A 23,816-nucleotide genomic window follows, 5' to 3' on the forward strand; every position below is an offset into this window, starting at 1 on the left:
TCACGATGCTGTCTGCAGAGTCCGACAAGCTGAACGAAGCACGTTTGTAGGACGTTTCCCCGGCATCCAGAGGGACGCGACGTCTTTATGTTCTTCGGGCCCCTCCCTTCTCTTGAGCAGGTGCCGGTGGATCCCACCCCAGTGTGGCCACAGGGCAGGTATGGGAGGGAAGCAGGACCGCGGGCGGCCGAGGTGGAGGGAACTCTGCAGAGCCGCACCGAGTTCCTGCCCTCAACGCGTTCTCCTTGTCGCTGAGCGGAGGTTTCCCCAGCCCGGAACTGAGAAAAGGCCAGGGCCTGGGTGGGAGGGGTGCCAGGAGGCTGGCGCAAGCTGCATCTGCCCCGGGACGATTAGGACTGGGATGGGTGAGCGGTGGGCCTCCCGGAGGTGTGGGGGGGAGCTGGGGTGGGCCTGGACGCTGCAGGGGAGACCAGCGGCAAACAGCCACGCCCCGTCTGCCAGCACCTGCACGGCGCATTGAATTGACCTGTCTCTCTCCACAAGGCATCGTAAGCGGACGCGGCCTGTGGCTTGGTGAAGTCCTAGCGCTCCCAACGCCCCCTGCCGCCCCCAAGCCCTGGCGCTGTGCCCAACACATAATAAATACTTTTTTGAAAATCCGAACCGAAAGGCCATGGCATGAGATACGGTGAATTCTTACCGAAACCTGTTCATTCGTTAGTGCGTGTTTTCAAGAATGAGTGCTTTCTTTTCAAAAGTGAGTGATGGGGCTTCCCTGGTGGCGCAGTGGTTGAGAGTCCGCCTGCCGATGCAGGGGACACGGGTTCGTGCCCCGGTCCGGGAAGATCCCACATGCCGCGGAGCGGCTGGGCCCGTGAGCCATGACAGCTGAGCTTGCGCATCCGGAGCCCGTGCTCCGCAATGGGAGAGGCCACAACAGTGAGAGGCCCGTGTACTGCAAAAAAAAAAAAAAAAAAAGTGAGTGATCACAGTTTTAGGGTACAAACGCTTGGCTTCCAAACAGCGCAGAGGTGATGCGTTGTGTTTTCGAAGCACCTCAGTGACTTTTCAGGTGAGAAAAGCTGGGAGGGATGAGTCCGCTGTCCAGCGTGCCTGCAGCAGAGGGGAAGCCTCTCCCCTCGCCTGGTCAGGCCTCGCAGCCAGCTAGTGCCGTCTCAGAGCAGTCGCTGTGTGTCCGGCCCAGAGCACCCACTGACATGATTAAAAGATGACACAACAGCCGTCTCCCCTTCCCTTTGTCCCGGCTGGACAGTGTGTCGGGAAGTAGAAACCACGTGGCCAGCCTTTGTTTGAAAGCAGCTCTGATTGACGCACCTTAAAACCCACTGTGATCTCCCATTTGCTGCATTCTCCCTAGTTGTGGGAATAAAGGTCACAGTGTAGTTACTGCACATGTTTATGAGAACCTGTCTCCCTCGCCGACTTGTTTCTGATCCTCCCTGAGGTCCTTGGTCGGCGTCTGCCCTGGCCTCGTGCCAGGGAGTGCGTGTCCCCAGGCGCTCGCTGCCCGTGGCGCTCATGCTTCTCAGACCCGAGTCCCACCAAGAGAACCAGTGCCAGAAACCATTTGTCATGACTTCTCTGGTGGGATGGTAGTCATCATGTATTCAGCAAAACCGAAAACAAGGTGTGATAACAGCCTGAAATAAGGATAAACTCGAGAAGCGTAATTTCAGTAAAGGATGCTTTATATGCTATATTAGTCATTTTTATTTTTCAAGCTGAGCAATGCATGCTTGATGTATATTTGATCATGAATCCTTGTAACAGTCCTTATGTGGTAAGTCCTGGGCCGGAAACACCCAGGCCCTCAGGGTGGTTGGATCCAGGTGGGATCCCAGTCGCTCTCAAACCTGAGGCCATGCTCTTAAGCGTTCTGTATGGTGCAGGTCAGCTTTCCTGCTAAAAGGAAATCACAAGATGAGCCCAAGTATAGAAAACCATTGACAGAGTCACGGCAGGGTGTCTGTCATGCTTCTCGGCCCTACAGTTCCTACTGCGAAGTAGTGTGTGGGCCGCCCTGGGCAGGAAGGCACCCGGCCCCGTGGGGTGTATGTGTGGAAGGCTGTAGCTCTAAGAAAACGCGTCTCTTTCCGACTGAAGAAATCTGTGGTCCGAGGCTGCTTTATCACCCCTGGTACCTCTTCAGTGTTAGTGTCCATACGACTGGAGTGATAATTTCTGCTTTCTGATTTTGCAGACAGATTCGTTCGTTCAGCAATCCTTTGGGCGTGTAAAGTGTCAGGGACAATTTCAGACTCTGTAGATACCAAGAAAGATGAGGCAGACAGTACGGTCAGGATGACATCAGCCTCAGGGCAGACATTGGCACTAGTGGAACAGAAGGAAGAGTTTAGAAATAGAGTCATTGTGTTTGAGACACCGTCCACTGAGACAGGATGGTCTTTTCTACAGGTGGTGCAGAAATGGCTGGATGTCTGTGTGGGGAAGGAATGAACCTCGGTCCCTCCCTCACGCCGTACACGAAAGTAACTGGAATGGGTCCGTGGCAAAACTAAAACTGGGAAGGGACACAAGGGAACTTTTGGTCGTGATGGAAACATTCTATATCTTGTTGTTTTTTTGTTTGTTCGTTTGTTTTTTTGCGGTACGCGGGCCTCTCACTGTGTGGCCTCTCCCGTTGCGGAGCACAGGCTCCGGACGCACAGGCTCAGTGGCCATGGCTCACGGGCCCAGCCGCTCCACGGCATGCAGGATCTTCCCAGACCGGGGCACGAACCCGTGTCCCCTGCATCGGCAGGTGGACTCTCAACCACTGCGCCACCAGGGAAGCCCTCTATATCTTGTTTATTGTGGTGGTTATGTGAGTGTATAAATCTGTCAAAGCCTATTAAAATGCATACGTAAAATGGGCACTTTTTAAATTTGTAAGTTATGCCACAGTAAAGTTGATCTTAAGAAAGACATTATATCCTGTCCCTCTTCTGCTTAACATTTTTCAATGAACGTCAGCTAAAATCCAGATTCCTTACTGTGTCCTCCAAAGCCCTAGGTGATCTGGGCCTGTCTTGTAGCGCCCCGTTTCCTTTGGTTGTTGGCTCTTCCTGGAATGCTCTTCTCTGGGTCTAGGCATGGTTGATTCCCAAAGAGCCCTCAGCTCCGGGGCCACCTCCTCAGTGAAGTTCTCCTGGATTGCCAGCTGTCACGGAGGGCCTGGCTGGGGCTGGCGACCGTCCCGTTATTTTTGTGGTCACGTCACGGGTGTCGGATGCCCTCCCAGTCCTGCTCCGGCCTCCGGGGAGTAGGAGCTGGGACGACAAGCGACGGGTGGATCGCGGCTGGGTGCCGGCAGAGGGATTGTGGCGGGAGAGTGAGAGCTGAGGGCGCGGGAGGCGCAGTCCGTGTGCCCGGGTGCAGGCGGGGGCGGGAAGGCAGTGAGCCAGCTGGGTGGGAGGGAGGACCTGAGGAGAGGAGGGCGGCCAGGACGCCCAGCGAGGGGACTGAGAAGGTGGGGTGATCAGTGGATGAAATGGAGAGTGGAGGTGGAGGTGAAGGTTAGGTCCTTGGGTGAAGAAGTGCAGCCACCCGTCATGGCACCACCCCCTGCATATCCAGGGAGGCAGGTGAAGATGGAAAGCAAGGCATTCAGTGAGTGATGCGGGCGGGTGGTGAGGGTGGCCCGGAAGCTCCAGGAGCCGGGGCAGTTGCCTGAAAGGGGAAGGGGGTGTCCTGGTGGGGCTGAGGGGACACCGCACTGGTTCGGGGGGGCCCTTCCGATGGGGCAGGGCCCAGGTGCACACTGCAGGAGCTGGAATTCATTTCGGCCAGCAGAGAGGGGTTAGGAGGGCCCAGGTGCACCACCGGTGTCCACGGCGGGGACAGGTGAGGGATGGGAGGAGGCCTCGAGGTGCGGAGTGAAAGAAGCAGGGGTCAGCTTTTGAGCCCCAGAAAGTCGTGTGGTACAAAGTTAACGTGTTCCTGCTAAGAGTCGTATGTTTCAGTAGCAAAAATAACAGACGTGTATCATCACGATTTCCATGAATATTTGGAACATCTTCTGAATTTGTGTGCTATTTAAAAATGACACAGATGTGTACTTTAGCTGGGTTTCTAACATTTTATAAATAATCCTTTTAAAGTGTGTGCGCTAACATTTACATGTTTTTTTGTTTGTTTGTTTTCTTTACAGAGGTGCTTAATCCAGAGCCAACTCCATGGACCCAGGCCGGGTTTGGCCCTTGGCCTGCTGTGAGCAGGGTGTTGTCTGCTAGAAGACTCCCCTGGCCGACCTGCTCTGTTGCCTTACAGAGCAAGCGAAGAAGATGGACGGAGTGATGCGCCCTCTGCCTGTGTGCTTTCTGCCTTCTGTGCCCTTGCTAATCCTAGTGTCCACTCTGGCGACTGCTACGAGTGTGGCCAACAGCACTTTAAATGGCACTGACATGGTCGTGGGCTCAGTGCCTGTGGTCATTGCCAGAACCGACCATATCATCGTCAAGGAAGGGAACAGTGCCTTGATCAACTGCAGTGTTTATGGCCTCCCTGAGCCCCAGCTCAAGTGGTATAACTCCGTGGGCAAGCTGCTGCATGAGGACAGCGAGGACCGAGGGGCAGGTAGGCTGTCCAGCTGTGTCCCATGTCAGAAAATACGGGGAGGCACTTGGGGGCCGGCCCCCTCAATGTCCGTTGTTCTTATGCAGGTCATTTCAACATCTCCTTTTGTCTTATTTTTCTAAGGCAAGAGAGAGATCCAAGAAGTAGATCTCCTTAAGGATTCAAAGCAGTAATGCATTCATTCCTTCACTCTTGACTCAGAAGACAAAACGCAAACAGCTTCTCCCCTCTAATGAAAGTATTACAGTAACGAAAATGTTGTATGTATGTTTGAGTCTTTTAAAAGGCCTCTTGGAATGTTGCAGTATAATGCGTACAGAATATTGTAGAGGTGGATGTAAAGTAGATTTTCCTTAAGTATATGTTCTGTTTATATGGGAGTTTTCATTTGTTTCAAGGAACATAGCAGTTGTCTATCATTAAAGGTCAGTTTAATTCGTGGACTGTGGGTTTAAAGGTCACATCTTTTGAGAGTGGTCTCTGTGCAGCTTCTCACCAGCAGCCAGAGATGACGTGTGCTCCCGGGGACCTGGCTGAAGTTTCTGGACTGTTGGCCAGGGGGGAGAAGTAACCCGTGGCACAGGGGGAGTGCTTGGCTTCTCGTGAATGAGTTTCTGGCCAAAAGGTGCAAATCCCCCTCCCACGTACCAGCTCACTTCAGGAAGGACTGTGGCCGGAGGGGGCACCGTGGGTCCTCAGGAGTCTACGTGCTTCCTATCTCAGGTGTGAGAACCAAGCCTGACTGATTGGCCTGAAGGCCCGGGATGTACTTTCTGAGCGTCTCTGGTGATGACCTGGCGGGTGGGGGTGAGGGTGAGAGGACCCGGATCTGACTTAGCGGCTGCTCCGTTTCTGCCGCCCTTTCCCTCGTGTACCTCCCAGCCCACAGCCCTCTAACCCCCAGAAGAGTCTCTGCCCCAGGAAGGCCTGCATTGCTAATCTCTTTTCCTCATTTTATCTTAATTGCTCTGAAAAAGAACAGAGGCTGGGACTTCTCTGGCGGTCCAGCGGTTAAGACTTCGCCTTCCAATGCAGGGGGTGCAGGTTCGATCCCTGGTCGGGGAGCTAAGATTCCACATCCCGTGCGGCCAAAAAGTAAAAACACAGAGCAGAAGCAACATTGTAACAAATTCAATAAAGACTTTAAAAATGGTCCACATCAAAAAAATCTTAAAAAAAAAAAAAAAAAAGACCAGAGGCTAACACTCTGTCTCCTTAGGTGCCAGGTGATGGGCTGTCTGACAAGTCCAGGCTTCGGCTCCCAGTCCTGCCCCGACATTCACTGCCTGTGCTGCTCCTTACACAGCCGTTCAAGGCCAGGCAGTGTCATGCAGCTTCTCCCCTCTAGTGCAAGTATCATGGTCACGAAAATACCATGTGTATGTCTGCATGCTTCACCTGGTAGAGAGGAACTCCCTCCCCACCAAGTAAAACGATGGGACCGCAGAACTTTCCCATTAGAAGGGACCCTGGAGACAGTGCAGTACGAACCCCTCTTTTACGTGACTTTTCCCCGGTCCTGTGGTCCTTAAGTGGCTGTGACCGGACGTTCCGTGCTGACAGTGGGCAGATGGGACGGCGCAGCCTCTTCCTCCTACTGCAGGTCAGGAGGAAGTGACGTCACACCTGCGCAGGGGCGGTAACCATGGCAACGTGTGTACACGCAGGTCCCTGGACCCCACGGGGTCTTTGCGCTGGGCTGGGCCTCGGGGAGGATTCTCAGGGGACCAGGGACTCCGGACCGAGCCTGCGGCTCCCATGGGCCCGGAGCAGAGGTGGTCCCGGCTATAAAGAGCCAGGGTGGGGCTCTGAGCCCTGTATCCGGGAGAGGAGGGAAGCGTGGGAACAGAGTGGGGCTGGGGCCTGGATCTCAACCGTGGCTTTGCGAGGGCTGCCTTGGAGTCGTAGCGGCCCCGCCAGGGAGACTCCGCGAAGTCTTGATGGTAGGGGTCCAGTCTTGGCAAGTGGCCCCTGTATGTCGTTTCTCTCATTGGGAGGTTGGCGGAGCCGGGGTCCCCTGGGCTCACTTCTCTTCCGTCCATGGGCGCCGGGAGAGGAAGGAGCAGACACCAGTGCCTCGGAGACAGAGCCTGGGCGCAAGGCGGGGCATCACAACCCCCGGGGCCTGCTGGCGGCCGGTGGCCGTGCTGAGAAATCGGTTGGCTGTTCTCAAGCCTCATAAGGAGGACACACTGTGGAGTTTTTAAAAGAACTTGTGATCCTGGCACTTGGTGTTCCAGCCCAGCTTTGGCAGTTACCGTGCATAGTAGCAGGCATTTCAGGACACAAGTAACACGGGACAGTATTCAAAACAACCAGAGGAAACGGCAGAACATTTATCCTCATCGTAAAATGCGTCCATGGTGGTGCCACTCGAGGACCCCTGGTTTCTAAGTCTCCATTTCTGACAGGAAGATGCCCACGTGCTAACCAGGATGTAGATTTCCGTTTCTGGGCTGATTGGCTAGGAGTTTAAATGCAACAGTGCTAATAACTCAACAAGGAGGTGATGGGCACAGCATGGAAAATGGTGCTGCTACCCTGGAATGTCACCTGTGTACACAGTAGACCACTGTTGAAACCAAACAGTGAGTGTAATTCCCATTAGCAGCCACTCCCGTTGACTAAGCCCTTGTACCGCGTTGCACACCTTGTTTCTGGTCCTTCCCGTGAGTGTGAGGGTTTGGTGGCCTTGGTGCTCACACATCCAGATGAGAAGCAGGTGCGTGGTGCCCGCTGTGCCCACCAGCACCTGCTTATCCTCCAGGTCTTGGCAGGCGAGGGGTGGTGAAAGCCTCTGACCGGACGGAGTGGATGAGAGGCTGGATGGTCGCTGCACCAGCCCCGTCACCATCACAAAGAAGCAGGGTTAGGACCCCGCCGTGACCTGCGTACGAGGCGTGCACACCCCCAGGTGTGTTCAGAGCCGTCGGGCGAGTTGCCCGCCCCGTGTGCTTTGTGATTCCAGGAGGAGTTCCGTTTCTTGTAGGTGCTGAGAAAGTGAGACGGCTGCTCCTGGCGCCAGCCCCACGCGTCCTAGAAGGGATGGGCTATTTCCTGTCCCTGGCAGGAGCAGCAGCAGCTGCTTTGCTTTGTGTCCCTCGTGTTGTCACTTCATTCCCACAGATGAGGAGAGGCTAATGTGTGAGCTATTTCTGGAGGAAGACTTTTTTTGGAGTTCACCAAAGGACACGTTTGGGGTGGTCCACCAACCATGTTACAGAAATAACCCACAAGTCCAATACCATGAGGAACCACAAATGGCCACAAAATGTTCTGTTTTCAATTTTCCTTTTGCTGGAGGAAAGTAGGAATATATAGGTGCCAGAAAGTGGTTCCCTGTTGTTTCAGGTACCAGTTATCCGGTGTATTTTTGCTGTAGCTTCATACTCTGACTTTAAACCATTGAAATGCACATTGGCACCTTTATCAGATGATAAATAAGAAGCATTTCAAGAAAGTCAGCTTTACAGAAATAGAGACACAGATGTAGAGGACAAACTTATGGTTACCAAGCGGGGGGAGGGGAGGGTGGGATGAACTGGGTGATGGGACTGACGTATACACACGACCATGTACAAAATAGGTAACTGATGAGGACCTGCTGTTTAGCACAGGGAGCTCTACTCAGTGCTCTGTGGTGACCTAAATGGGAAGGAAATCCAAAAAGGGGATGTATGTATACGTACAGCTGATTCACTTTCCTGTACAGCAGAAACTAACACAACATTGTAAAGCAACTAGACTCCAATAAAAATTTTTTAAAAATAAAAAAGTCAGCTTTGGAAAAGGCATAGGCCTTTGTAAACATGCCTGCTTCGTTAGCGATTAACTTGGAAATTCTTCCTTCAGGTGGGGTTTTAGACTTTCCTGGGGATTTGTTTTCCATTCCCCTGTAGCATTCTGCCACCAAAAATAACTAAGCATTATCTCTGAAAATAAACATGCACAGCGTAAGTAAGCTGAGCTGAATTGTACAAAGTTCACAGTTGTCTCACAGCTACTCGACCTTTGTGGAATTCATTGTTATAAATTTTGCTTTCGTTTACATGGCTCTAGTGTTTTTATCCTCTGCTTTGCAAATGTTTTTAGTAGCCCGTGAGATGCTTTCAACTCCTTCTGTCAGGGGGCCTCAACATACTGTGCCAGCCACGTCTTGAGACCTGCGTGGATCACCCCCTGCAGCATATCCAGGAGGGGGTCAGCGCCCACAGCACTAAGTTCACATCATCCTTTGCCTCGCAGATGAAGCGTGGGGTAGTGCGTTAACCTATGGAAGTGTTATACTGAATTTCTCTTAAATATGTTCAATATCTTGAGATTTTAAAAATCAACTCCTCAAAAGGCATTAGACAAAATTTATGTAACTATAAATATATTGCTGCAAATTCAGCAGAACAGCACAATGGCATCTCTTTGAGCAAGTTCCTCAACTTTTCGGAGCCAGTTTTCCTATCTGTAGAGCAGAGATCATCCTCTTTTACCACCAGGCAGAGCTGTGCAATTTGCGTTGTGTATGAAATGTCAGTCCAGTACGTGGAACACACCAAGCCATCGGTAAACGGCAGCTGCCACCGTCATTGGTCACATCACCAATGTCCTGTGTTGTCACAGTCAAGATCCCAAGTGCGTCTGTCTCTGCTTCGTAATGCGGTGTGTTTTGTAAAGAAAGGAAATAGTTTTCTGGGCAATTTCTTATTCACTCTCTCAAGTTCTCAACCTTTTATAAAAACATTCAGTAAAGACCAAAAACATTTATATCCCTAAGTGTTGTTTAGAAGCTCGAGTTAACGCTGCGACGGATGTGATGGCGAGAGTGGCGCTTCCCCCTCCACCAGCGACATCCCCCCCACACACATCCCCCCCGCATGCAAGGGGCCCGCTGCCCTCCACCGCACCCAAGCCTCGGAGCAGTGAGTGTGCATGTTACGGAGTATATTATGCACAGGATGAACTTTCCCTTTGCCTAGCCCACTGGTTCTCTCACCCAGAGGACACCAGCCAAGTCTGGAGGTGTTTTTGGTTGTCATAGCCGGGGCAGGAGGGGAAGGACCGGGGAGATGTGCTGCTGGCATCTAGAGGATGGAAGCCAGGGATGCCCTCAGTATCCTGCAATGCACAGACAGACCCCTACAAAGAATTATCTGATGCAAAATGCCAGCCCAGGAAAAGAAACCCTGGTCTCAACTAAAGAAGCGTCCTCAGCCAGCTAAAGAATCATTCCAAAGTCGGTTAAGTCACTTGTGTGAGCCCATAATGTATTTTTCCATAAGAGTCGTACTTCGGTTCATTTTCCAAATTGAGTCACGTCGAGGGCCGGCCTGGTAATGAGCCACCATTTATAGTGGTGTTTTTCTAATGAGTTGTGCTCCCCCTTTGGGGTGTGAGCCCAGACTGCTTTAGTCTTAGCAGCGGGAAGACCCTTCCCCGTCCCCCTCAGATGAGGACGTGAGGGCTGAGATGCTATTTCCATCCACCCAGTGCAGGGTGCTCTCAGAAGACCACCTACGCCCACTCTCAGAAGAGACTCCTGCCAGCCTGCATGGAGTGACGTGCTTGGCACTTTTTTAAAAATGGAGATTATCAGGCCGAATGAGCCGGAGGGTCAGATGTTTCCTTTGCCAGGAAATGAAAAGACGGGTTCTTTTCAGATATTATTTATGCCTTGAAGCAAAGCACAACTGCAGGCTGTGAACAGCCCGGGCCTCCCCCCAACCTTCCTGAGCTGAGAGCTGAGCTAATCCCTGATGATCCCAGGCCACCTCTGTCCCACATGATGTAGGAAGCAGCTTGGTAGAGCTGCCCCAGGGCCATCCGAAGAGCCCGCTTGGGAAGCTGGGGGTGGTGTCGCAGGAGCCCTTGTGCAGCTTGCAGTGTTTATAACCTGGGCCTCTGCAGTGGCTTCGGGGAGCTATCATCTCCTGCAGAAGCCCCGTAACAGGTGCAGCCATGCGGGGCTCCATTTGTTCTCAATTCTGTTTTGTAAAAAGGCTTGGATCCTTTCCCCTCAATAGCTTCTATTTCACATGTTGGAAAATAGACCCCATGCTTATAGACACTCGCGCGTGTTTGGTTCTTACTTGAAGAGTGTGGATTCAGTGCGGTATCCTTCAAGTGAGTGTTGCACTTCCTTTCTGTTTGCATAAACGTTACTGGAACGCTCACCATCTGAAAAGTTTTAAGGTGGTTTCAGGAAAATAACCTTGTTTTAGCAGACTGAACTCTCCTCCTTGAAAAGTGTAAGAGCCTCCGTGTCTAAATGGCATTGTGAACAGGCTTAACGTTCTCATACCACCTATCGGGAATGTAGACGAACCACACATCAGCTTGTTGACACTTTCATGGAAAGATATCTCCAAGGAAAAAGAGAAATCCTTTTCTTCTAATAAATAATTTGAGGGCTTCCCTGGTGGCGCAGTGGTTGAGAATCCTCCTGCTAATTCAGGGGACACAGGTTAGAGCCCTGGTCTGGGAGGATCCCACATGCCGCGGAGCAACTGGGCCCGTGAGCCATGGCCACTGAGCCTGCACGTCTGGAGCCTGTGCTCTGCACGGGAGAGGCCGCGATGGTGAAAGGCCCGCGTACCGCGAAGAAGAGTGGCCCCCACTCGCCACAACTAGAGAAAGCCCTCGCAGAGGAACGAAGACCCAACACAGCAAAAATAAATTAATTAATTAATAAACTCCTACCCCCAACATCTTCTTTTAAAAAAATAATAATAATAATAATTTGAGGGAAATTCTAAGAGCTTTTCATTGGGGCATGGTGTTAATTTTTAATGCTGAGCCATCCTCAGGACTGCTGGAAAGATTGGGGATTTCGGCAGACATGGGTTTGGAGGAAAGTTGTAGTTACAGCGTCTTTGTGGTTGCGCTGTCACCTTTCTCATGATGCTTGGGTTCCGGGAGGAGTTGGTGCTGCTGTTTCTGTCTAGTGGTCATTTGGTTGGAAAGTGTTGGCACCAGCGTTTGTCCTGATCTGTCATGTCAAGTCACAATAACCCGTGTGCCGTGGCCTTTCTTGGTGGCACGGGTTTTAACTCACCACGCGACGCCGCTGACCTGCTTCTCTAGTTGCTGGATGGTCCCCTGACCCAGTTTGGGCGACATGACCTTGTGCCGCCCTCAGTGCTTCCCCCTCCCCGTGCCTGGGCCCCGCAGTGACACAGTGATACGAGGTCAGCCGCCTTCCTCACCTGTGACCCCGGTGACGGCTTCGCCCAGAGGATGTTGGCCGTGAGGAAGGCTCTAGAACTGTGTCCCTGGGGAGAAAGATGCTGACAAGGAGATTTTTTTCACTACCTTGATTTTCTTACACTCACTGATATTTTCCCAGTCAATCTAGGCCTGCCTGATTTGAAGCGTTTCAAGAATTCTAGAAGTGGGTCACAGGCTCCATTCATCTTGCACTTTGGTTGATGCGAAAACCCAGCCTTGCAGTGTGCCTTCCCATCCTCCCAGCAACACACTGTATAATCAGGGCCCCCCTTCCTCTGGCAAGGTGGAAAAGTCAGCTGTTTTTAAAAATTACTTCAATCCCTTTAAATTTAATTATGATTTAACCACGAGTGATTTTGTGCACTTAGACACTACCTGCATTCCTTTTTTCTGTGACTTCTCCGTCCGTCTCCTTTCCCTTTTTTTTTTCCTTTTGGGTTCTTTGTCTTGATTTATAGGAGTTCTTTATGTTTCGTAGTTATTAAGCATTTGTCTATCAAATATTCCAGAATTTTCTCCCACCCTTTGATTTGCTCTCAACTTTAGTGTAACGTGTTACAGTGTAAAACTTGTAATTTGGGAGAAATCCGATCCCATCAGGGTTCTCTGTTAGCGTTTCTGGGATTCTTGAAATGTTGAAAAAGGCTTTCCGGCCCCAAGGTTAGAAAAGTGTTCTCATATCTTTTATTAACTTCATAGTTTTAATTTTATGTTTAGAGTACTTGGAATTTATTTTTAGGTATCACATAAACTAGGAATTTAACTTCATTTTCTTTCAAACGAGTAGGCAGTGATCCCAGTATTCTTCCCCCCGATTTGAAATGACCTCTTCCTTCATTTAAAATTCCCACGCTTGCCAGCATCTTCCTCTGGACTCTGAGGTTTCCTCTGCTGATTGAACCAGGGGTCAGAGCGGGGGACGTGCAGGTGGAGCCTCCCCTCTTGGCTTGTACAGCGTCTGTCAGCTGCAGCAGTGCACGTGGGCTCCCCTCTTTTGCTCACCTGCCCTGCTGCCCCCTCTGGCCGTGGATGTGCTTCCTCTCCCTCCTCCTCCTCTGCCTGCACCCCCGTCCCGCTCGGGACCGCACCCCCACTGAGCAGCATCCTTACCGTCCCCGCTACCCGCACAGGGCCCGCGCCACATGCCCCGGGTTGGCTGCGAGTCTGCAGCCCTCTCGGGGCCCGCTGGTTTCTGCAGCCAGGGGTCACGTCTTACTCATCTTTGTAGCTGCATCTTCTGGCAGGGAGCCTGGTGACAGACAGTGTATTCAGTAATGTTTGTTGACCGAATGCATGAACAAGATAAAAAATACCGCTGTCCTTCTAAAGACGTCGGCTTCGTCACATAGCGCAGCACTCAGCGTGGTTCAGCTACAAGCGAACCTCTGTTAGCATTTGTCTTTGCAAAGGCGATGCCCCAGTTCACATGGGGGAGATTTCCACATGGGCCTCTCGTGCCTGGAGTATCCGGGGAGACCGTGAAGGATGCCCGAGAGCCACACGGCCCGTCTCCTGGGGTGTCAGCCTCCAGCCGTACATCAGGATCAGGACAGAGCAGGAGGATGGGATGGGGAAGGCCATCCCGAGGGGCAGCGGGGGAGCTGTTTGTTTGTTCTTTAATTCTTCTACGTCTTTGTTAAACATTTCTTGCATCTTCTTGATCTTTGCCTCCATTCTTTTTCCGAGGTCCTGCATCATCTTCACTATCATTATTCTGAATTCTTTTTCTGGAAGGTTTCCTATCTCCACTTCATTTAGTTGTTTTTCTGTGGTTTTATCTTGTTCCTTCATCTGGTACATAGCCCTCTGCCTTTTCATCTTGTCTATCTTTCTGTGAATGTGGTTTTTGTTCCACAGGCTGCAGGACTGTAGTTCTTTTTGCTTCTGCTGTCTGCCCTCTGGTGGGTAAGACTCTCTAAGAGGCTTGTGTAAGTTTCCTGATGGGAGGGACTGGTGGTGGGTAGGGCTGGGTGATGTTCTGGTGGGCAGAGCTCAGTAAAACTTTAATCCGCTTGTCTGCTGTTGAGTGGGGCTGGGTTCCTTCCCTGTTGGTTATTTGACCTGAGGTGACCCAACACTGGAGCCTACCCGGGCTCTTTGGTGGGGCTAATGGCGGACTCCAGGAGGGCTCACAACAAGGAGTACTTCCCAGAACTTCTGTTGCTAGTGTCCTTGTCCTCACAGTGAGCCACAGCCGCCCCCCGCCTCTGCAGGAGACCCTCCAACACCAGCAGGTAGGTCTGGTGCAGTCTCCCCTGGGGTCACTGCTCCTTCCCCTGGGTCCTGATGCTCACACTACTTTGTGTGTGCCCTCCAAGAGTGGAGTCTCTGTTTCTCCCAGTCCTGTCAAAGTCCTGCAGTCAAACCCCACTAGCCTTCAAAGTCTGATTCTCTAGGAATTCCTCCTCCCGTTGCCGGACCTCCAGGTTGGAAAGTCTTGACATGTGGCTCAGAACCTTCAGTCCAGTGGGTGGACTTCTGTGGTATAAGTGTTCTCCAATTTGTGAGTCACCCACCCAGCAGTTATGGGATTTGATTTTATTGTGATTGCGCCCCTTCTACCGTCTCACTGTGGCTTCTCCTTTGTCTCTGGATGTGCGGTATCTTTCTTGGTGAGTTCCAGTGTCTTCCTGTCGATGACTGCTCAGCAGTTAGTTGTGATTCCGGTGCTCTCGTAAGAGGGAGTGAGAGCACGTCCTTCTAGTCGGCCATCTTGAACCAGTCTGTCAGGGAAACGTTTGACACAGAATCTTTGGTATTAGAATCAGAAAGTGATGGCTCAACATCTGCCTTTAAAAAAAAAAAAATCTTGTTAACTTATTTGGCTGCGCCGGGTCTTAGTTGTGGCATGTGGGATCTTAGTTGTGGCATGCAGGATCTCTTAGTTGCGGCATGCAGGATCTTTTAGTTGTGCATTTCCTCCAAAATCATTGCCTGTTGAAGTGACTCAGCATCAGCGGCTCACATTTTAGGTGTTTATTTGTGCTGAAGTGATGCAGCTTAGTGAGAATTCAGCACATGGTTGTGACATCCCTGCTCAACTCCAGTTTAAAATCATCCCTGGAGCAGCAGCACCAAGCTTCCCCGCCCCAGGTGGCTGGTTCTTCAGGTCCCTCTGACAGTCACTGTGGCCCTTTTTATTCCCTCGACCTCCTGATGGCTGAAGTCAGACCTTCCAGGCTGGGTCTCAGGACAAGGTATTTACAGACTAAGGAGAAAGGCAACATGTGGCCTGGGAATGTTTTCGAGACGATCCTAGTGGGGCAGCTGCCAGTGATTCTCCATGAGCCTGGGCCCCTACTGATGTGGGAGGACCCCCAGGGTGGGGTTCATAGTGTTCCGGGCTGCATACAGCAGGAGAACATGCAGAAATCTTTATTTCTCACTAATCGAAGGTCATGCTGAGGCTGAGAGGAAGTATTTAAAGTCTTAGTTCCTAGGAGGGAAGGAATGTATCAGCCTTTAAACAGGACGTGATACAGACATACATCACCTTTGAGGTCAGAATCTTCTGTCATCAGAGTGTGTGTGTGTGTGAGTGTGTGTGTGTGTGTGTGTGTGTGTGTGTGTGCGTGCGTGTTGGCTTCCCAAGACTCGCTTTGAGATCTGGCAAAAGAATGTTTAGTCCAGGTCACACATTCACTTTACCTCGTTGTACCTGAGAAGCCTAAGCAGCATTAATATTACCTTAATCCATAAAGTAAATGTGATATGTGTTTTGCTTCAAGAGAAATACAGTGAAGGACTGAACCCTGAAGAGAGGGATGTCTTGGTGTCCTTGTCGTGGACTCGAAACAGGGACTTGTTGGCAGAGAGATGGGTCTCAGTTATTTAACTATAGTGTCACAGCTCCTATTAGGGGTAATACCTGCCTGTTTCAGGATAATCATATGTGATTCATTGTTGTGGTTTATCGTTAGGCAAATATAGTCACTTCGCAGATGCATGGCTGGGCTTCGGGCTTCCAGAACAAACGAGGTTAATTATTGGATAAGGTAATGATAGATGTTAGTCCAAGGACCCACTGCCCTGGGCTGAGAAGCGGAATAGGTGCCAAACTAATAATTTATGCACTCTACATCTCACCGGTTTCCCCAGAACGAACCACAAGTGTCACCTAATTGTGTTTGATTCCAGACTGTGCCTGTTTTGACCGTGCGACAGGGAACTTCTGGAGTGTCTGAGTCGGTATCTGCTTTGAATCACTTGGGTCAAGGATAGATAAATATGCATCAATAGACGATTAAAAACATGCCTAGGGCTTCCCTGGTGGCGCAGTGGTTGAAAGTCCGCCTGCCGATGCGGGGGACGCAGGTTCGTGCCCCGGTCCGGGAAGATCCCAGATGCCGCGGAGCGGCTGGGCCCGTGAGCCATGGCCTCTGAGCCTGCGCGTCCGGAGCCTGCGCTCCTCAACAGGAGAGGCCACAACAGTGAGAGGCCCATGTACCGCAAAAAAAAAAAACATGCCTAAAGATAACTATAAAATCCAAGTTCAGAAACCCTTTGAATAGTCAGTAGAGGAAACTGTTGGCATCTTGTAACTGGCCTGCATTTCTACACTTCACTGTGTGTGTGTGTGTGTGTTTGTGTGTGTGTGTTACATGGGCCTCTCACTGTTGTGGCCTCCCCCCCTGTGGAGCACAGGCTCCGGACGCGCAGGCTCAGCGGCCATGGCTCACCGGCCCAGCCGCTCCGCGGCATGTGGGATCTTCCTGGACCAGGGCACGAACCCGTGTCCCCGGCATCGGCAGGCAGACTCTCAACCACTGCACCACCAGGGAAGCCCTCTACACTTCACTTTTCTATCACAATCAGGTGCAGTTACCGCTGAGCGCCTTGCCTGGGTGTTGGGAGAGAGCTGTTTCTGTTACCGTCGGGTGCCTGCCTTCTGGGTTCAGCACTCCTTTCTGCCCTTCCTCCACACCCTGGTTCCCCCTACCCTGTCCTTGAATTTGTAGATAATTCCTCTGTGTCCTTGAATTTGTAGATAATAATTCCTTCACAGAGGGAGCGAGGGTGGGAGGTTAGGAGGTGGACAAATTGATCCTAACTGTTCCTCATACAAATCACCTCACCTTCACACCTTCTCCCTTCCTATTTTCTGTTGTTTTCCAACAATCAGTATGAGAAACTCCTGTAGGTAGAGTCTGTAATTCTCTGGCACCCGGTACTTTCCACATCTATAATAAGCTTTCAAGCAACCGGAGTTATTTTTTTCTATGCCTGCTGTAGTGTGTGGTTTGATGAAACATGCACATTTTAAGAAAGCTGATCATTTCCCTTGCTCAAATTCTTCTCTATTTGGATAAATCTGCCACTGAAGTATCAAGTTTCATGTTCGGGAACGAACGGACAGGGTGGGAGGCTTGCCTCTGCCCATCTGGACGAGAGAAGGTTTCACAGGCCGGGCGCTAGGTTGGTCTGTTCATACACGTTCACGAGAGACAGAAATTGGCTCGATTTCCCAAACCAGTGTTTCCTACTCTCGGGAAAGTACACTGGCTGAGTTATTAGAAGCAGGGTACTTGGGGACGCCAGGACCCACTCTTCACAGATGTTCCTTCAGGAAGCAGAGGAATGTGACAGCATCTACAAGAGGCTTCCTGCCAGGCTCCCCAGGCCAGCCCCCATGGCTCCGGCCAGCCTCCCGAAGAATGGTCCTTGGCGCAGAGGACCTGGAATAACGGGGGCCTCTGCTGTCTCATCCCACAGTCCCTGGAGAACCCTGGTCACTTTGGTGCTCACAAATTTCTTCTTTTTTTAAAAAACCATTGCTTGTTGCTTTGGGGAACTATCAGACTTTAATTAGAATTAAGTTACTGCCAGAAGGAGATGAAACAAGCAGAAATACAAAGCGATAATACACCCTTAAAAGGAAACCACACGCTAAGTTGCCGCATCTCTCAGGAGAGGCCTCTGGCTTGCTTGGGGACGCGAGTGCTTTTACGCTTTTACGCAGAAAGATTTTCCCGCTGCTCAGAACTCCCCCGAGGCCAGGCCGGGACCCTCCTCTCTACAGGACAGTCTAGGGAGGTGGAGGGTTTTCAGAAAGGCTCAGACCCAAGACCTGGAAGGCAAAGCTAGGATCACGTTTCCTGGGGTCCTCTGACCTGCGGGTACTCAGGCAGACTAAGGATTCATCCCTAGCAAAGATTAATTCAGATTAAGAACCTCATTCCCAGGGCAACGATCCTTTCCAGGCCCGAGGCGGGTAGAATTCTTATCTATTACAACGCTTTTCAATGTGCATTCTCCAGTGTGTGAGGCCTGGTTTCAACCTGATGGGTCTACGATTTATTTGCAAAGCGAAACCAAATTGTTGCTTATTCGCACCCAGCCTCTGAATCTCCACAGCGTTAGCTTGTAACTGTAAGTGACATAGTTCATTGTAGCTTCTCAAAATGAATTATTCATGTTTCCATCAACCGAGGTCATACCAGGACTACTTCAATCTCAAATATGAGAAACCCAGGTGGACAATTACAATTTAATTGATTTACTCCAGTTTTTATGTTGATCCTAAAGTACTTTATCTTCTGAAAAGTATTAAAACTCTCCAATGAACATATATATTCTGTAGAGCCGTGCTCACAGGCACGCTAGAAAATCAGATGCTACATTAAGGAATTCTCTAGTAAGAGCAAGTATTTTCCATACTGTTTATGTTTCTAATTTTTCTCTAGGATGTGGAATCACACAGTATGATTTGGTATTAAGAGTACAGCCTCTTGGGCTCGAGTGCACGTCTAGCTCAACTGCTTCCAAACTGACGCCCTGGGGAGGTGGCTTAGTGGACCTGTGCCTCAGTTTCCCCATCCTGTAAAATGGGCTGGTGCTGGTAGCTCCTCCCCGAGTTGTGAGGATTAGGCGAGCTAGCACTGTCACCGTCTGGCGAGGTCGGCGTTGGCCGTGGGCGCCGTCGGCAGTGGCAGACGTGGTGGTGGGAGATGCGCTCGGCGACGTGCGGGGCAGTGGCTGCAGGGAGCGGAGGGCCCGGCTGACTCTGTCCTCTTCCTCCTGCAGGAAAGTGGCAGATGCACGACGGCCTCCTGAACATCACCAAGGTGTCCTTCACGGACCGAGGTCGATACACATGTGTGGCCGCCAACATCCACGGCACCGTGAACAACACGGTGACGCTGAGGGTGGTCTTCACGTCGGGGGACATGGGCGTGTACTACATGGTGGTGTGCCTGGTGGCCTTCGCCGTGGTGCTGGTCCTCAACATCACCCGCCTCTGCATGATGAGCAGCCACCTGAAGAAGACCGAGAAGGCCATCAACGAGTTCTTCCGTACGGAGGGCGCCGAGAAGCTGCAGAAGGCCTTCGAGATCGCCAAGCGCATCCCCATCATCACCTCGGCCAAGACGCTGGAGCTGGCCAAGGTCACGCAGTTCAAGACCATGGAGTTTGCCCGCTACATCGAGGAGCTGGCCCGCAGCGTGCCGCTGCCCCCGCTCATCATGAACTGCAGGACCATCGTGGAGGAGCTCATGGAGGTGGTGGGGCTGGAGGAACAGGGCCAGAACTTCGTGCGCCACGCGCCGGAGGGTCAGGAGGCCACCAGCGGGGACGAGGTCTACACCATCCCCGACGCCCTGCAGCGGAGCGAGTCCCCCACCGCTGACTCAGACGCCTCGTCGCTGCACGAGCAGCCCCAGCAGATTGCCATCGAGGTGTCCGTGCACCCCCAGGCCCGGAGGGAGCCCACGGATGACCGGGACGGGGGGCCCCTCGAGGCCAGAGACGAGGAGGACACCGAGCCGTCGGCCGAGCACTCCCCCGAGTCCGCGGCGCCTTCCACCGAGGTCACATCCGCGGCGCTGACCTCCGAGGAGCCCACGCCTGTCGAGGTACCGGACCGTGTCCTGCCCCCGGGTCTCCTGGAAGCCACAGAGCCGGCTGGGGCGTGCGACAGGAACACCCGCGTCGTCTATGAAAGCCATGTCTAACAGCGCCCCCCGAGAAGCTATGCACACCCCAAGAATCAGGGCCGCCCCCACCCACCCAGGGCCAGACGCAGTCCACCCTCGCCGCTAAGCCTTACCGGAGACGCCTGTCCCGTAGGTACGAGCCAGGCCCCTTCAGAAGGAAGCGCCTGTGTGCATGCTGTGTGCCCGGACCGCGCCCCGTGACAGAGGATGCAGGCAGCGGCAGGATGCAGAGCCGGCGACCTTGGGCAGGTGTCTGTGCGCGCGGCACGACTCTCAGAGGCTCTTCTCTGCCAGCTACCTTAATCGCTGATGCCCTTTTGGTGTGAGAGACCCTGAGGTCAAGAGCCCTATCCAATGCACACTGCAGCGCTTTTCCTTTAAAAATTCTAGGTCTGCTACGAGAGCAGCTGCACGTCCGCGGGCCTGTTGCACTTTCTTCTCAGTTTTAACCCCCCTTCCCTGTTCCCCTGTAACCGCGTCGTCGTGACACCAACGCTAATCGTTCCTTCTGGTTTCGTCCCCTTTGCCACTTTGTCCTTATTTCTCTCCCCTGACCCCCTCAACCCCCCCGCCAGACTTTTACCTCAGAGGCTTTGGTGTCAGGGCTGATACCCACAAGTCATCTGTAATGTTCCAAAGCAGTTACCAGCCTCGTGATTTTTGTCATTTCCCAGGCCTGTCTCCATCCATCGCTTTTTTTTTTGTTTCCAATGAAGCTGCTGTTGTGAAACTGAGAAAAAAAAAAAACCTTGCCAAGGATAGCACTTTAATAGCCAAATAAAAATGTGTTGCCTGTCCGATTCTGAGAGCCTTTAGGTGAGCTCAGCTGAGGTTGCAGGGAGACTGTAAACTTGAATTTACGCAAACTGTCCATGAAAAGTGCTGTTTTTACGTTTAAGTAACGTCATCCTCCAAACACGGCTGCTGCTTGATCTGGAACGCATGTTGCTTCCAGAGACAGAGGCATCTGAGGAATCCGTGTACGTGTAGAATGTGGGCCTCCCTCGAGGGCCGCCAGGGGCCGTCCTGTGACCCAAACACTTGGTTTGGGGCAGCGAGTGTGAGGGTCCGTGGGGTCGCCTAGCCAGGCCCACTTCTCTGAACTGCAGGGCTAACTTGTCCGTCCTTGAAGGGGAGAGTGAAAGGTCAGGGTGATGGCATCAAATTTCACGCCAGAATTCTTGAATTAATTTTGTCCCACAAGAAAGCAGTTGTATGTGTGGCAGAATGATGTTACAGAAACGACAAAACTAGTCACCCAAAGGCTAGCATCTCGTCTGACGGTGCCAGTCAGCACCGCAGGCTCTGGGCAGGTGGGGCCTCCGTTCCTTCCCTGAGAGAGGGACAGACCGGACGGGCTCGAGCTCCATCTAGATGGTCCCCTGTCCCGCAGAATCACCTGGGCCTCCTCCACAATTACTCGAAAGATGTTTCACTTTTCTCTCTGGTTCCTCTAATCTTTTCTGCTGAAAGTTAGTATTGATGCAAATCAAGAGGATCGGTTTCAAAAACTCAAAACCCCAGATCCTTAGGGCAGCGTCTGCAGTTTAGATGTTATCGTGGGAAGAATGAGAGGTATTAGTTCATCTCCATTTATGAGCAGGGGAGCCATAACCCTGAAGTCGTCTTGAGGGTCACGGCCACATCATGGTTTCCGTGGAGGTTCCCCGGGCCACACGGATCGTGAGAGCAGACCTAATGTTTAGTCCTCACTCTCTCGCTATCGGGATAAGTGACCTTCAACACCCCCCTGGGTTTAATCTTTCTCATCTGACGAACACGGAGGTGGTACGTGATGGGCCCCCAGATCCCATCCGGCTCAGACATTTTAGAGTCTTACGGGAAGTTTGCAATGGCCCCCCTGGCAGGCAACGAGCCGTCTTGGGAGCAAACATGGGCACGTGAGGTTAGATAGCCTTGCTGCCGGCCTTCACAGCAAGAGCATCTGAATCTGTAGCTGAGGGCAGAGGGTTTGGCTTCAGGAGTTTCTCTATGTATAGATAACCGGTGTGACAGGTGGTCTGACAAGACTCAGAGTCGGTTCCGAGTCCTCGTGGCCTCACATGACCCATTGCCATCACTTAGGAGTGTCTCGGGTGGTCACCTAAAAAGTGAGTAGTGAACAGTCCAGAGCAACCTTGACTGCCCACTTGCACTTTCTGGACGAGGGTTTTCTGTATTTGGGTTGCAGAAGCGTTTTATCTCCACCTCTTAGAGTTTTCCACTTGTCCTGGAGGCCAGCAGATTCTCACCATGGATCTGTACGCCCACAGCACCAGCAGGGACCCACACTCATTTTGTGACACTGCGTGAACTTTTTCCCTTTCTGTCCAGTTCTCCGTCCACCGAAACCCACGTGCACATTTCCACGTGGAACTTACTGGAAAAGGCATCTCTCCCATCTAGACACTGATTAGGGATAGAAAAGTTAAAAATGGGCAGATTTTTAATGAAGCACGGGCAGAAATGTGTGACCAAAGAATGTTTTCAGGTTGGTTTTAGCTTCTTTAGACCGGCGAGGTTAGATAGATTTTCCAAAACCTTTCCCCTCTTTAAGGCATCAGAAAGCTCTTGATAGAATAACAGCCAACCAAAGAGGAGGCTGGCTTACAATGAAGATTTCTCTGTCCAGAAAGGCTACACTCTTCCTGTTCATCCTGTAGCTTCTTTACAGAATAGGAAAGCTCTCCTGCTAGGATATGGAACAGAGATGATCTCGTGACTTTTGGCTGATTTTTCAAAGATAAACTGTTCAGCTTCACAGAAATCCATAAAAGTATGGCTGCATGTGAGCGTGTGTGTGTGTGTATGCACACATGCATACGTCAGGCTCATTTGGGCAGTTTTAACAGCTTAGCACTAAATCCCAAGCCATGTCTTTTGGGTCTTAGGTCATTATTTTCAAAAGTAAGCAGTTTCTGGTTTCTGAGTCATCTGGTCATATCTCTAGTGATTTTTTTTCTTGAAGTTCTGAAAATGATTCAGATGTGTGTGCATATTTAATTCACTTAGATGATCTGTAAACTTGGATGGTATTTATTCTAAATGGGCAAAAATTTTATACTGCAAATGTATGTAATTTATAATGGTTTTGTTTTATATATTATATTTTCATATTTTTAGGGCACATCTATTCTCATCTTTTTGTATATCATGCTTGACAAAAAGAAATAGTAATACTTGACTAAATCTCTAGGAACCAAATGTGACATCTATAATGTATAGAAATCGCTCTGCAAATAACGGAATGTCCTTACCCGTCCTGAGCATTATTGTGCTGTGTCATTACACCCAGAATGACTGCTGGTGAGCGTTTCTTTTTTCAAAACCAAGCCAAGGGCTTCCCTGGCGGCGCAGTGGTTGAGAGTCCGCCTGCCGATGCAGGTGACACGGGTTTGTGCCCCGGTCCGGGAAGATCCCACATGCCGTGGAGCGGCTGGGCCCTTGAGCCATGGCCGCTGAGCCTGCGTGCCCGGAGCCTGTGCTCCGCAAGGGGAGAGGCCACAACAGTGAGAGGCCCAAGTACCGCAAAACAAAACAAAACAAAACAAAAAACCAAGGCAAAAGGCCTGGCCTCCCACACAGTGGAGTCTGGAATCCTTCCCTTCTTTATCTTTTTCATTGTGTGTTTCATTTTTAATTGTAGACATCCCAGTGTTGTTCAGACTTCCTTTGAAGGGCAAATGTGAGATAAGAAAGCAACTTGATGGAGAGACTTGGCTTGAAGGATGGCTGTGTAACTTATTCACTGGGCTGGTAGCATTTCTAATCTAATGTTTGGATTGTGCTTTATTGGTGATCTCAGAGCTGTTCAGCTGTTTAGCTCGTGAAGAAAATGTTAGGCAGAAAGAATGTTTGCAAGATTTGGACAGACAGCCTCTAAATGTAGTGCAACCAACACAAACCAGCTGAGCCATAGAAACCCCAGTCCCAGCCAGCGGACGAGCCGTTTCAAAAGGCAGATCAGACTCCTGTGTGTGCAGGTTGAATTTCAGTGTTGTACCAGTGCTAAAACTCTTAAAGGGCAACCCCTGTGGTTCTGTGAACAGGGGTTTCCTCCCAGTGTGTCATTGGGTAAGAAAATGGAGCATTTACCTTATCTTTCAG

The 23,816-nt window shown here is 51.2% G+C and overlaps 1 protein-coding gene across 1 annotated transcript; it reads left to right on the forward strand.

Moving 5' to 3' along the window:
- Window positions 1–4,247: 4,247 nt before the first annotated feature.
- Window positions 4,248–19,727, forward strand: MFAP3L (microfibril associated protein 3 like; the record flags this gene model as incomplete). The annotated part of the gene is made up of 2 exons (XM_079707099.1): window positions 4,248–4,557; window positions 18,799–19,727. Exons 1-2 carry the CDS (start codon window positions 4,266–4,268, stop codon window positions 19,725–19,727), a joined length of 1,221 nt encoding a protein of 406 aa, XP_079563225.1. The 5' UTR covers window positions 4,248–4,265.
- Window positions 19,728–23,816: the final 4,089 nt, after the last annotated feature.

This window comes from Hyperoodon ampullatus (assembly GCF_949752795.1).
Source record: "Hyperoodon ampullatus genome assembly, chromosome: 6".
Classification (NCBI taxonomy): domain Eukaryota; kingdom Metazoa; phylum Chordata; class Mammalia; order Artiodactyla; family Ziphiidae; genus Hyperoodon; species Hyperoodon ampullatus.